Genomic DNA, 15,068 nt, shown 5'->3' with positions numbered 1-15,068 from the left:
TATGGTGAGGTGGAGGGGAAGGTGATCTGTGATACCATTTACTGACATCTGTGTTTCTTGAATAGATCATGTCATGTGATTGTTTTATGGCTTGTCACCATGTCAGTTGGCACAGGCAGCTCTAAATATTAATTTTACAGTGCTGTTTTGAAAATGAATGTTCTTTAAACAAGTAGTGTTTCATTTTTAAAAATTACAGAAAGTCTGGCTGACTCTAATAGTGATGAATCAGATTCAGATCTGTCTGATGTTCCAGAACTGGATTCTGAAATTGAACAAGAGACACAGCTTACCTACCGTCGGCAGGTAATTTTTATTATCATGTGATTTTTTTCTGAAAAACTCTAGTTTCTTTTTTATCTTGCTCCCTGTTGTTTATTGATTTATTGTTATCTTTTGTGGTTTTTAATTTTCCAAGAAATGTTTTTCTATTGCAGTTTTTCTACTTTAAGAGTTAAAGTACACTTGTGTAAAATGTTCTTTTATAATAAGTGCTTGATATATTAAGTATGCCTGTAATTCTGTTTGCCTATAGCTTTTTGTCGCAGTAAAGTTCCATTCATCTTCTTTAAAATATTTTCTTATGAAGCATTAGAATTTTGGGGTGCCTGGGTGGCTCAGTCTGTTAAATGTCCGACTCTCGATTTCGACTCAGTTCATGATCTCACTGTTTGTGGGATCGAGCTCCTCATTGGACTCTGTGCTGGCAGCACAGAGCCTGCTTGGGATTCTCTGTCTCCCTCTCTTTCTGCTCCTCCCCGACCTGTGTGCTCATGCACATGTGTGCACACACATTCTCTCAAAATAAGTAAACATTAAGAAAAATAAGACATTGTTAAAAAAATAATTTCATCCCAGCTAGTATCATCCTCAATGGGGAAGAACTGAGAGCTTTCCCCCTGAGATCAGGAACATGACAGAGATGTTCACTCTCACCACTGTTGTTCAGAATAGTATTGGAAGTCGTAGCCTCAGCAATCAGACGACAAAACGAAATAAAAGGCATCCAAATTGGCAAAGAAGTCCAAGTTTCACTTTTTGCAGCTGACAATATACACTACATAGAAAGCCCAAAAGACTCCACCAAAAAATAGTGTATAGAAGTTGGTTGCATTTCTATATACCAATAATGAGGCAATAGAGATATCAAGGAAAAGATACCATTTACAATTGCACCAAAACCCATAAAATACCTAGGAATAAACGTAACCAAAGAGGTAAAAAATCTGTACACACTGAAATCTATAGAAAGCTTATGACAGAAATTGAAGAAGACACAAAGAAAGGGAAAACATTCCATGCTTATGGATTGGAAGAACAAATGTTGTTAAAATGTCAATACTACCTAAACCAATCTACATATTCAATGCAGTCCCTATCAAAATAGCACCAGCATTCTTTACAGAGCTAGAACAAACAATCCTAAAATTTGTATGGAACCTCAGAAAACCCCAAATAGCCAAAGCAATCTTGAAAAAGAAAACCAAAGCTGGAGCTATCACAATCCTGGACTTTAACCTATATTTCAAAGCTGTAATCATCAAGACAGTATGGTATTATCACAAAAAGAGACAAATAGATAAATGGAATAGAGAACCCAGAAATGGACCCACAAATATATGGCCAAATAATCTTTGTCAAAGTGGGAAAGAATATCCAGTGGAAAAAAGATAGTCTCTTTAACAAATGGTGCTGGGAGAACTGGACAGCAACATGCAGAAGAATGAACCTGGACCTCTTTCTTGCATCATACATGAAAATAAATTGAAAATGTTTGAAAAACCTAAATGTAAGACAGGAAAGACATCAAAATCCTAGAGGAGAAAAAAGGCAGCAACCTCTTTGACCTCAGCCACAGTAACTTCTTACTTGACATGTCTCTGGAGGCAAGGGAAATGAAAGCAAAAATGAACTTTGGGACCTCATCAAGATAAGAAAGCTTCTACACAGTGAAGGAAACAGTCAACAAAGCTGAAAGGCAGGGGCACCTGGATGGCTCAGTCAGGTAAGCATCTGACTTTGGCTCAGGTCATGATCTCATGGTTGGTGGGTTTGAGCCCCATGTTGGGCTCCGTACTGACAGCTTGGAGACTGAGCCTGCTTCAGATTCTGTGTCTCCCTCTCTTTCTGCCCCTCCTTGGCTCACACTCTCTCTCACTCTCTCTCTCAAAAAATAAATAAACATTAAAAAAAAAAGCTGAAAGGCAACCAGTGGAATGGGAGAAGATATTTGTAAATGACTTGTTGGATAAAGGGTTAGTATCCAAGTACTTACCAAACTCAACACCCCCCCAAAAAAAACCAAATAATCCAGTGCAGAAACAGGCAAAAGACATAAACAGACACTTTTCCAAAGAAGACATCCAGATGGCAAACAGACACATGAAAAAATGCTCAACATTGCTCATCATGTTGAAATACAAATCAAAACCACAAGGAGATACCACCTCACACCAGTCAGAATAGCTAAAATTAACAACTCAGGAAACAGATGTTGGCGAGGATGTGGAGAAAGGGGAACCCTATTGCACTGTTGGCAGGAATGTAAACTGGTGCAGCCACTCTGGAAAACAGTGGGAGGTTCCTCAAATAATTAAAAATAGAACTACCCTACGACCCAGCAATTGCACTACTAGGAATTTATCTAAAGGATACAAAAATGCTGATTCAAAGGAGCACGTTCACTCCAATGTTTATAGCAGCACTATCAACAATAGCCAAATTGTGGAAAGAGCCCAAATGTCCATCAACTAATGAATGAATTAAGAATTCAAGAATTATATGCATATATATATGTATATACACACACACACACACACACACACACACACATACATACATGCAATGGAATACTACTCAGCAAAGAAAAAGGATGAAATCTTGCCATTTGCAACAACGTGGATGAAACTGGAGGATATTATGCTAAGCGAAATAAGTCAGAGAAAGATATATGATTTCACTCATGTGGAATTTGAGAAACTTAACAGATGCACGTTGGGGAAGGGAAGGAAAAATAAGATAAAAACAGAGGGAGACAAACCATAAGAGGCTCTTAAATACAGAGAACAAACTGAGGATTGATAGGGGGGTTAGTAAGGGGTTGGGTTAAATGAGTGACGGGCATTAAGGAGGGGACTTTTCAGGATGAGCGCTGGGTGTCATATGTAAGAGATGAAACAATGAGTTCTGCTCCTGAAGCCAAGACTACACTGTATGTTAACTAACTTGAGGATAAAAATAATAATAATCTCATGGAACACTAAATATGTATTTGTCAGTGTGATACACAGAAAATGTAAATTTGTTGTTTCCAAGGAAGAAAATTTCATAAAATGCCTTCTTATTTAAGTGTTAAAGCTTTACTAAGCGTTAGTAACAGTGTCTGAAAGTTACATTAGGAACCTGTGAACACCTTTATTAATTTGTATTCTAAGATTATTTTTACTTCTGTACGTTATTTAAAGGTTTACAAAGAAGATCTACCTCAGCTTAAAGAACAGTACAAGGAGAGACAAAAAGGCGGTACTTCTAAAAGAAGAGAGCGGGCTCCAGGAAATAGCCTCCGACTGCACTTTGTTCATGGGTATGAAACAACTATTATTCATTTGTGTGTTTACATATTGGTTCACATTTAGTAGCTTTGTGACTTTGAGCAAGTCACTCAACCTTTCTGTGCCTTTCCCATCTGTAAAGTGAAGGTAACAGTACCTACTTCATAGGATTCTGATGAGTAAATAAGCCAGTGTTTTTGGTGACTTAGAATATTGTCTGGTGCATGATGAGCACTATATAAGTGCTTAAGTGTTGAAAATAAATTTGTCTTATTAAAGTTTAGTATTACATTTATAGAAATGGAGTTCTTTAAACAAATGAAAATAAGTAAAATGTAAGAGATTATCATTTCTCCTAAATATTTCTGATTTGGAATTATATTGTGCCCCCCTTTTTTTTTGGCCTGCATTTGGCCCTTGTATTTTAATTTCAATAAGATAAAGTTTCTGAATTTTCTTAGAACATCTGGCAATACAAGTGTCATATTTCATCCTGAAACAACAGACTCTCCATTCAGTCCTTCCCTTCTCTGCTACCCAGTAATCATTTTCTTACCCGACTGATAATGCTTTCAGGAATTTGAAAAAGGATTCATTTAGTAAGAATATTGTATCTCTGGTGTTAAAATAGGCAGTATTTCTTTGTAGTTATATATTATATATTGAGTTTCTTTGAAGCACAAAAGAAGGGTTGCTATAAATGGAATTATATTGACTATTTAAAAAAGATTCAGCTATTTTTTCTGGATGTGTATAATATTTTAGAATTGTTGTTGGAACATTTTTGGGGTATACTCATGATTCAACAATGTGTACAGAAGGGTACATTTTGAAAATCCTTTTCTCAGGGAGCTCCCCTCTACTTGCTAGGTGGGATACTGAGTCATGAATCTTTTAATAAAACCAATTAGATATTCAAAAAAACAAAAACAAAAAAGAAAATCTTCCCGGCTCTGCCCTTCCAGCCATCATTTTTCACCTTCCAAGGGCATTTTCTTCCCTTTCACTCATAAAAAAGTAACAACTTTTGTTTAATGGTACACAAATTTAGTATCATGCAAATAGTAGTATACTATATATACTTTTCTGCACCTTTCCTTTTCATTCAGTATTATATCTTGGATTTAGCTATTTGTAATCAGAACAGTTCATAAACGTTTATGGAATTTGAGATGCTTGTATTTTGTTTTAGTTGTGTAGTATCTTGTAAAACTGGAAATTGACCTAAAAGGTACCTATTTCTCCTCTGTATAGTCCATATTGACCAGATATAAGTCTAATGTTAATTTTATGTGATATGTTTTCTATATTCAGTTACAGAGGTTATGACTGTCGAAGTAACCTTTTTTATACTCAAATTGGTGAGATTGTGTACCATGTCGCAGCAGTGGGTGTCATTTATAATCGGCAACAGAACACACAGCGCTTTTACCTGGGTCATGATGATGATATTCTTTGCCTGGCTCTTCATCCTTTGAAAGACTATGTGGCAACAGGCCAGGTAAGGCCTTTGAAAGACTACATGGCAATAGGCCAGATACGTTAGACCTTTGTTTGGGTTTACAGTTAGGTTAGTCCACTTTTTAAAAAAATCTCTCTTGTATTCTAGGAAATGAAGAATAAAGAATTCTTTACAAATAAAATTTACCCCCAATTTTTTCCTACTGTTTTCCTTAGATTTTTATTGTTTTGATTTTTTTCTTTTTTTATTTGGAACTAAAAGTTTTGGCTTGTCATCCTCCTGTCCGGATATATATTTTTTAATTAGTAGAGTAAACATAGCAACATAAAGATTAGAAATCTGGTTTCTTTAAGTTGAGTTATCTAAAAATAATGAAATTAACAAATGTTCTGTGACAAACAGGATGACTACATTTTTGTTTTACAACCATGATAGTAACCATTCAGGTTTACCAAAGTACAAAGCAGAAATGTTGAAATAGAAGACTGAGAAAAGTTTTGACTGATATTTTTCTATGTGGGTATTCTTAGAGAAGGAGGAAAAGGGTGATGTTTATACATTCTTTCTATATGTAAACACCTTACTAGTTTCTTAGTATATACGGTTGACCCTTGAACAACACAAGTTTGAACTGCATGGCTCCACTTACATGTAGATTTTTCACAGTACTGTAAATGTGTTTTCCTTATGATTTTCTTAACATTTTTTCTCCAGCTTGCTTTGTCCTAAGAATATAGTACATAACACATGTAACTTATAAAACTACCTGTTAACTGACTATGTTGTCAATAAGGCTTCTTTCTGGTCAACAGTTAAGTTTTTTGAGAGTCAAAAGTTATACGTGGATTTTGGACTGTGCAGGGATTGACACCTGAACCCCCACGTTGTTCAGAGATCAACCCTATTTCACTCTTGTCACCTGTTTTACAGAGAAACCATTTCCATTTACAAATGAAGAAGTTTAGGTTTGAAGAAATTAAATAATTTTCTGAAAGATCTTAGAGCTAATAAATGGTAAAGCTTAAAGGTCCCTTAGTCTGTCTGGCTTTTTAAACTGTGGGGGTCAGCAACTTGCATCACTCTGTAGAGCTTTCCTGAAAGCAGAGAACACTCTTCCTTTCTTCTTTCCCCCGTCTTCCTTCCCTTCGTTTGTGCCTCCCTCTTGCTCAGTCTTTCCTTCCTTTTTCCTCCCTCCTTTCTTCCATTTCTTCAAAAACATTCATAGAGCACATGCTGTGTACCAGGAAATGTGCTGTGCTGGGAATATAAGGATAAATAAGGCATGGTCTTGCCGTGGTAAACATTCATATTCTGAGGGGGAAGGCATACATGCAAGAAAAGTCGTGATACAAGGTTATAAAGTGTAAATAAAGCAGGGTTTCTTAACCTTGACACTATTGACATTTTGGGCCAGCTAATTCTTTGCTGTGAGAATAGTTGCATTGTTGCGTACAGTGTAATCCTATGTATTGCAGGATGTTTAGCAGCATCCCTGGCCTCTACTCACTAGATGTCTATTAACACCACCCACCCAATTGTGGTAACCAAAAATGTCTCCACAATGTCAGATGTTTCCTGGGAGGCAAAGATGGACCCCTGCTGAGAACCACTAATGAGGAGATATGCATAAATTCCTTTTGCAGTGTAACAAAGGACTGATTAATTGTGCCTAATAGAATCAGGGAAACCTTCATGGAGATGATGACATTTGCACTGAGCAGTTTACCTGACAGGGGAGGTTGGAGAAAGTATTCCAAGTATGTTATTTGGAAAAGGGGGCCAAAAATCCCACAAAACACAGCTTATTTAAAAAACTGTGAGTAGCCTGAAGTATTCAAATCTTAGGGGCATGATGAAGAACTAATTAGAAGGATTGGTGAGGTCCTCAGGGGCACTGTTTATCTTTACCTTTAGTTTATGTAAAAGATTCCTCTTAAAGCACAATTATTTACCCATTGCATTTGGCAAGGAGTTTCAGTGTTAAGTTGTTCTGGCAGTACTGTAATGAAAGCTGTATAAAAACTGGTCATTTGCTACCATGATTCTGGGATTGCAGAGAATTCAAGTTAGATTAAATTAAAAGTCATTATGCCCACCGGACATCCCTGGATACCTACTGTAGGGGAGGCACAATTTTAGGTCTAGACGTCCTAGATTTTCAGCTGGGGCTCTTTAACAAAAAAATCAATGTAAAAAAGAAGAACAAAAGTTTATTAACAGGTGTAGTGCATATCACGTTGGAGAAATCTAAACCAAAGTAACTCAGAATGATGGCTTATATTTCCACCTTGTATAGAAAACAGCAGGTTCTTAAAGAAATGACAGGACAAAGGAAAGCAGTTTTAGGCTTCTAAGGGCCACAGGCTGTGGGAAGGTATATATAGGATGAAACTCCTGGAGTAAGGTTTCTTTGGATTCCTCTTGTGCTGTCTCTGGGCTGAGTCTGTCTCCAGTAAAGGGAGAACTTACATAATCAACCGGTTGTATAATGTCAAATGTATCTCGATATAGTTGAAAAAATTGTGTGTGTATATATACATATATATATATATATGTATATATACACACACACACACATATATATATACACACACACATATATGTATAATTATTATAGGTATACAAATATGTGTATATCTATATATATATCGCATTTATGCAGAAAAGGAGGTGGAGTTTGGGGGGGCTCTTCCTTTATTGCCCTCAGCTGAAAATAACTTCTGTGTCAAAGAGGCATATTTTGGGGTGATATATTCTGGTTTCCTTCACCATCAAGCCATAGGTCTTTTGCTTCTGGCTTCACTTGAACAACAGTACTCTGCTTTAGGCATTGCAGAGTCCAATCCTTTCTCCCAAGGCACAGGCTTACACTGCCTTCCCTATTTCTCCCAGTGCTTTCCGCTTCTTTCCTGTATTACGTTTCAACCAGCCAGTCTCATTTCTATAATTACAGACTTTTAAAATAAATTAAATGTTTCTTAAAATTGTTAAAAATGAAAAAAAATATCAAAAGTAAAAGTATTTCTGAAGTGTTTTATCTGAGGGCTTTGAAATTTAGATGACAAATCTAAATGGTGTTTTGTTTTGTTGGAGTAGAGTACAAATAATGCTCCTTTGTCATGAACTGTGATTGTAATTGGAGGTGAAAGAAACTGAAAGAACATTACCTGACAACGTTTATATGTTGACTATACCCTAATTTGAAAATTTTAATTCAAATCTGTTGAGTGCTTCTTATTTGAAAGCATTAAATGTCTTGGGGAAACATGAAGATAATTCAGCGGCTGCCACTGTCAAGAGCTCACAATCTAATATGAGTTGGATGAATATACAATTCACTAAAAATTTACCTAAAACACACTCATTTAGATATCTTGTGGGTACCTCAGATTCAGCGTGTCCAAAATGGAGATAAATGAGATTCAGCTTTCCTTTCAAACCTGCTTATCCTGGTATTTCCTACTTAGAACATGACGTTAAATTAGCCTGGTTGCCTAAGCCCGAGAATCTGACTTGTTCTCTTCACCCAACAGAGCCAGTCAGTCCCAGAGCTGCATCCAAGATTTGCCCTGAATATAGATAGCTTAGTTCTCTACCATGACTACATCTGTGCCTTGTTGTTTTGTTTTTGTATTTTACCTTATCTCTGCTGGCCATTCTTTGCTTCATAATTTTCTAATCTGTTGTTATAACCAACCAACTAGTTTTACATCTTCAGATTTTTCCCCCTAACCATTTTCTCAATCCACTAATAATCTTTCTTTTCTTCTGTGTTTATCAGTAGCTTTTAAGCTAATGTGTAAGTTCATTAGCATGCAGCTCAAGATATTTAACCTAGGCCAACTCCAGACTCTTTTTTTTTTTTTTTTTAATTTTCTTTAATGTTTATTTTTGAGAAAGAGAGAATGAGAGAGAGGCAGGGGGAGGCAGTGCAGAGAGAGGGGGAGTCACAGAATCCGAAGCAGGATCCAGGCTCTGAGCTGTCAGTACAGAGCCAGATGTAGGGCTCAAACTCATGAACCATGAAATCATGACCTGAGCTGAAGTCAGATGCTTAACCAACTGAGCCACCCAGGCGCCCCCAGACTCCTCTTTTTATCTCTTACCAATTATTTCCTGGTAAACTACGCTCCTGTCTTTTGAGCTATTTAGAATTTGTCTATGTATAATACTGCTTCACATCTTTTACTTAGTTGCCTCCTCTGGACAATTCTTACCCTCCATTTCTGTTCAGTCCTCCAACTTCATCTAATTCTTATTCCTTTTAAAACTTAGGTAACATCTGAAAACTTGCCTAACCCCTCCTCTCATCCCTGACTGCCATGCCCCACACGTGCCCTAATAGCACTCACTCTTTTATCTTCGCCAGCACTGAACATGGTGTTGTTCAAGCTTCTCCACCTATTAGCTGTGGGAAAATAACCTAGCCTCTCTGTGCCTTAGTCTCTGTATGTTTTAAAATAAGGATATCGTCATTGCCTATCTCTTAGAATTGCTGATTGTTACATGAGTCCATCCTTGTAAAGCGTTTAGAACAGTTTCTAGGACATAAGTCAGTTCTCAGTAAATGTTAGCCTTTGCCATCATCATCATCATTTCCATGTGAGATGTCCGATAGGCAATTGGAAATGTAAGTCTTAAATTCAGAAGAAGAGTTTAATATTAGAAAGTAGAATTTGGGAGTCATTTGTTGATTTAACCATTGAAACTGAAAGTGAGATACCCCAAGGCAAAAATGTAGAATGAAAAGACTGGAATATTAAAGACAGAATTTTGGGGGAGTTTATATTTAAGGGACAGGTAATGAAATTGTGAAGGAAACTCATTAGTAAGAGTCCAGGAGATCAAAGAACCAGGAGACAGTGCTACTGTGAAATTATCAAAAGTGTCAAACTCTACAGAAGTTAAACAGAAGACTTAATGGTCCGTGGGAACGTTTGGCTGAAAAACTTCAGTGAAATATTGGCTGTTGGCAGTCTTGTTATTTGTTATGTCTTTATATAAAATCAGTCTCAAAATTAATAATAATTGGCAGCTATATCCTTTATTTCAGGAGTTGCCTTTACAGGCAAAGCTATTCTAGCTCTTTATCCTTGTAGTTAAAAGTGATCACTTGAGTCTAAGAGAATAATTACAAATTGATAGTTTACCTGTGCATCAGTGAACATCTAAACCAAGTAAAAACCTAAGTGATAGCATCTATTCAGAGTCTTAACTGCTTAGTACTTTAAGTACTTTGTTTTAAGTACTTGTTTAAGTACCTCTGTATCTTTGTTTATAGCATTATCCTAGCCTAGAATGTACTTGCTTTCTTCTCTTTTTATCTGAGAGTGCATTTTCTGAAGGCCAGGTCACGTATCCTCCCTTCCTTTTCTTTACAGCCTTTCGTCTTCATTAAGCATCTGTTACCAGATATTCTGATTTAACTGAAAATGTCTTGTTTTCCTACTGAGTTTGCAAAATTTACCTGAATGTCTTAGTGCTCGTTGTTCTAGCATGGCAATACAGCTAACTATAGGTGCTCAGTGAGAATTATCTTTATTGATGAAGTATAGGATAAGATTTGTGAGTCACACAGAACAGTCCTAGAAACACTGAGCTTAGCCTCATTAGCATTTTAACAAATGTAAGAAAGAAATGTCAGTCACATATACAATCTGCTTTATATTTTTTATTTGATAAATGCCCATAACAAATAAGACTGTAAAATCCCATTTTATTTCCTTTTAATACATATGAAAATAAAAAATTTAATTGTATGACTTTTATAATTCTTTCTATTGTAGGTAGGTAGGGATCCCTCAATTCACATATGGGATACAGAGACCATTAAACCATTGTCAGTATTAAAGGGCTGCCACCAATATGGTGTCTGTGCTGTTGATTTCTCAGGTAAGGCTGTTTTCTGTCTCAGTAAGAATGGTTAAAATGCAGAGGTGATATATAGCATTATAGTTGAAATCAGTGTTGCTTAAACTTGTCATGTAGCTATGACCTACACAGTTGTTTTAACATTTATTTATTTTTGAGAGACAGCACAAGCAGGGATGGGCAGAGAGAGAGAGGGAGAGACAGAATCCGAAGCAGGCTCCAGGATCCGAGCTGTCAGCAGGGCTTGAACCCATGAACCGCGAGATCATGACCTGAGCCAAAGTCGGACGCTTAACCGACTGAACCACCCAGACGCCCCTACACAGTTGTTTTCAAATGAACATACTATTGTCCTAACCAGTCAGGGCAGAGAGTGTGGGTTTGCGGGCTAGCTTATAATTTAACGCGTGTTATTTTTAATACCCATTAATATAAATATGTTTCTGTTAAAACAGAAAATGTTTGTATAACATCTAAAACCATCTGAATTACTGCTCATTCTATGTACCTCTTGCTTTGGGAAAACCCCAGTCTCACTTAATATTTTTTAGCCACAGAGTAAACTGAAAATGTTTAGGGTGAAAGCTAAGAAAGAAAGAGGTGAATACTGAGATACTTGTTTTCTAGCATTTCTACAAAGTGATAATTCCAGGCTATCTTATAAGAATAATTTGAGACCATTTTAGCTCTTTGCTTTATATTTTACACTTTAACAACTGCATGTAGATCTATAATGAAAGCTAGGATGTGGATTGGGGAGAGGGGAGAAATACCATTAATAGAGGATTTTATTTCAAGAAACGGCAAATTTGTGCCTTCTGCTGCTCCAACTGAAATGAGAGTGAATTATTGGGGGGAAGTGTAAATATGCCTTTAGGGACATGCTGAATGTCAAGAAACAAGAAGATTGATGGCAAACAAGGGAGTCAACAAGAGAAATTTCACAGGTAGTGATAACGAACTAATTGAGGTTTGCAAAAAGTGGCAGGGTGGTAAATGTTTAATTGTAGTTTGGGCCTTTGCAGCCTATAAACATGTGCACACCTGTCAGCACGACTGACTTCAGTCATTTGTGTAATACATTCATTACTTGTTTGATAATAGTAACAACTAATATAATTGACCTTCACTACAAACGGTCATATTAATGACGGTACGAGGTTGTAACCTACATCTTTTTCATTCAGTTAATTTTCATAATCCCTAGGAGTTGTTATATCACAATAGAGTTCTTACAGTAAATTTAATTGAAGTAAATCTTTCCTTCTTTCTTAATTTTTTCTTTTTATTTAAAATCTCTTTTTTCCACTTATCTACTTCCTCCCCATCCTAACCTGGAAATGAGGCCAGAGAAAAATAACAATGTTTAAATGCATTGAGAAATTACTCTTTCCTTGCTTACAAATTCTGGTTATTTTATAGCTATATATATGCATGCCTAACATTTAACATCATTTTATAAAATTTTAAATATAGTACTGTGGTTTCAGAACATGTACTGAATGTTTTTTATCTTCTGAATGTTAATGGCCAGTGTCTCTCTGATTCATTTTTATAGCGGATGGGAAACGTTTGGCTTCAGTTGGAATAGATGATAGCCACACTATTGTGCTGTGGGACTGGAAGAAAGGAGAGAAACTTTCAGTAGCAAGGTGGGGGAAAAACTTGATATCACATTGGCAAAGTACTGAAATCACTTAAAAATGTTTTTAATTAAAACAGTTTTGAAATCAAACATGTAACCTTTTTTTAATTGCTACCATCTTTGTTACCATTGAATAAATAGTATAATCATGGTAAAAAGACAAATTAAGGATTCATTTGTAGGTTTATCCCTTGTGTACCTACTTTTACTGTAACTGTAGTAAGACATTGGAAGTAGCTATTATCTAAAACTCTGCATTTATAGGTAGAGTGAATTCTGTTGTATGATAAACTATTATATAGCCATTGGAAATGCACATAGCATATATTTGAAGGATGAAACATAAACATCTATATCATAAAGAAGCTAGAGATTATTTTTATTTTCTGTTACATTTTCCATTTTCTAAATTTTCTACTATGAGTGTGTATTTTATAATAAAAAATATTAACAATTGCTTTAAAGGAGGAAATAGTCAACAGTGTCAGAGATTATTTTTTTAATGTCTTACTCCTTAAAATGAGACATTAAAGCACTTTAAAAATACAGTTAAATGCTTCTTTCAGCACATAGATAATGGCCAAATAAAAAATAGTTTAAGAGGAACTTTGTGTTTGCAATGGCTATGTTAAACTATAACAAAGTATTATAAAAGTTTTTTCTTTAACTGATTCATGCCACAGTTCCCTATGCACAGTACTATAGTAAGTGCTATTCAAAAGTTCTCTTCACACTGCTCCTATCTCTTAAAATTCCATTGAGAAGAGTTAAGAAATTAAAATTATGACAGAATAGCAAATGTGCAAATTCATGATTATATAGCCCAAACCTGAGAGATAAGTGGGTCAAAGGTTCAGTAATGGAGTAATCAAGGTAGAGTATGGATTAGGCAAAAGATTATTATAGGAAAGATTTATCTTCAGAGTTAAAACATTGTTTTGTTTTTTTCAGAGGAAGTAAAGATAAGATTTTTGTTGTAAAGATGAACCCCTACGTGCCTGATAAGTTAATTACAGCTGGAATTAAACACGTGAAGTTTTGGCGTAGAGCAGGTAAGGAAGTTCTTCTTTTTACTCCTTTGAAACAAGAAATTATTACTTTTAAAAGTGATTTAGCTAAGTACAATGCAGTATCTGAGATTGGACCCTGGAACAGAAAGGAGATATTAATGGATAAACAGGTGAAATCTGAATGAGGTCTGGAGTTCAGTTAATAGAAATGCATTAAACATGTTGGTTTCTTAGTTTTGACAGATAGTCTATAGTATGTAAGATGTTAAACTCAAGAATTCTGTTACCCTTGAATCTTTTATGAAAATCTAAAATTATCCAAAATGTTTTTTTAAGTGATTCACAATTGTCTTGATATATTATAAACAAATAGAAGATTGTTTTTATTGTATTTATTGACTACATTGATGTAGTATTCATATTTTCAAAAGGGTTTAACTTATGAGATGAATCAAGTGATGTCCAAACTCCTTTCTTCTGCTAAACACATATTTTTTAGTATAAACTGAAAATGAGAAATTTTGTAAAAATTCTTTATATGCTATAAAATGATACAGAAGCGGAAAATCGTATTGCTTGAGTCATTTGTAACTGTAGATTAGCAGCTGTGAAATAAGTTTGCATTTTAAAATAAAAAATGTCTCCTTTCTAAATAAACTAGTAGTATAAGTAGTATACTTATAAATTCCACCAGTTTGATATCTAAGTCTCAGCCCACTTAAACCTTACAGATAAAATACGCGAATAATAGAAATAAAACCTATCTAAGAAAAGAACAGTCTTAGTGAAGACATTTCCCAAGTTCAGGTTACTTTCAAATTGTAAACTACATAGAACGTGAATTAGTTTTCAGACTTGGATTTTCTACTTTATCACAAACTCATCAGATCATGGTGTATATACATTTACATAGTAAAAAGAAGTATTTTCACATTTTCATTCCTATATATTTAAACAAAATTTTAGAGTATCTTATTTACTTGGAATTGCAAATACCAAACAAGTAGTACTTATTATTTCTGTCTTGGAAAAAACCAAAAACCTTTGTAAATTTCTTTGAAATAAGAGACTTAAAGGGGCACCTGGGTGGCTCAGTCGGTTGAGCATCCGGCTTCGGCTCAGGTCATGATCTCGTAGTGTGTGAGTTCGAGCCCCGCGTCGGGGTCTGTGCTGATAGCTCAGAGCCTGGAGCCTGCTTCAGATTCTGTGTCCCCCTCTCTCTGCCCCTTCCCCACTCATGCTCTGTCTCTCTCTGTCTCAGAAATAAATAAACATTAAAAAAAATTTTTTTTAAAAAAAGAGACTTAAAGTAAATAGTTTTGGAATGAAGAGATTTACAATTGAATAACTTTTTCCTTAAGTTTCATTAGTCATATAGTAGACCTGAAACTGAACCATATGGGTAAATGTTAAAACTTTGATGTGCCTTCCAGCCTTCCTCACTTTTGGTGTTCTGATCCATGGAGTTCACTAGCCAAGTGAGAAATAAGTAACCACTTTATTCATTGGAGTAAGTGCTAATCCTCTAA

The 15,068-nt window shown here is 35.5% G+C and overlaps 1 protein-coding gene across 10 annotated transcripts in view; it reads left to right on the top strand.

Moving 5' to 3' along the window:
- The window catches only part of EML5 (EMAP like 5), a 184,474-nt gene that overhangs the window by 75,569 nt on the left and 93,837 nt on the right, over positions 1 to 15,068 (top strand). For all 10 annotated transcript variants that reach the window (XM_053889692.1, XM_019461971.2, XM_019461970.2 and 7 more), the window contains 6 exons: positions 200 to 306; positions 3,465 to 3,583; positions 4,866 to 5,052; positions 10,800 to 10,905; positions 12,443 to 12,536; positions 13,481 to 13,581. In XM_053889692.1, the coding sequence (XP_053745667.1) occupies positions 200 to 306; positions 3,465 to 3,583; positions 4,866 to 5,052; positions 10,800 to 10,905; positions 12,443 to 12,536; positions 13,481 to 13,581 (714 nt within the window). The remainder of the gene's footprint in view (positions 1 to 199; positions 307 to 3,464; positions 3,584 to 4,865; positions 5,053 to 10,799; positions 10,906 to 12,442; positions 12,537 to 13,480; positions 13,582 to 15,068) is intronic.

This window comes from Panthera pardus, unplaced genomic scaffold (genome assembly GCF_024362965.1).
Source record: "Panthera pardus isolate Hobbes unplaced genomic scaffold, ASM2436296v1 HiC_scaffold_24, whole genome shotgun sequence".
NCBI lineage: Eukaryota > Metazoa > Chordata > Mammalia > Carnivora > Felidae > Panthera > Panthera pardus.
This window is presented reverse-complemented; position numbering and strand designations above follow the sequence as displayed.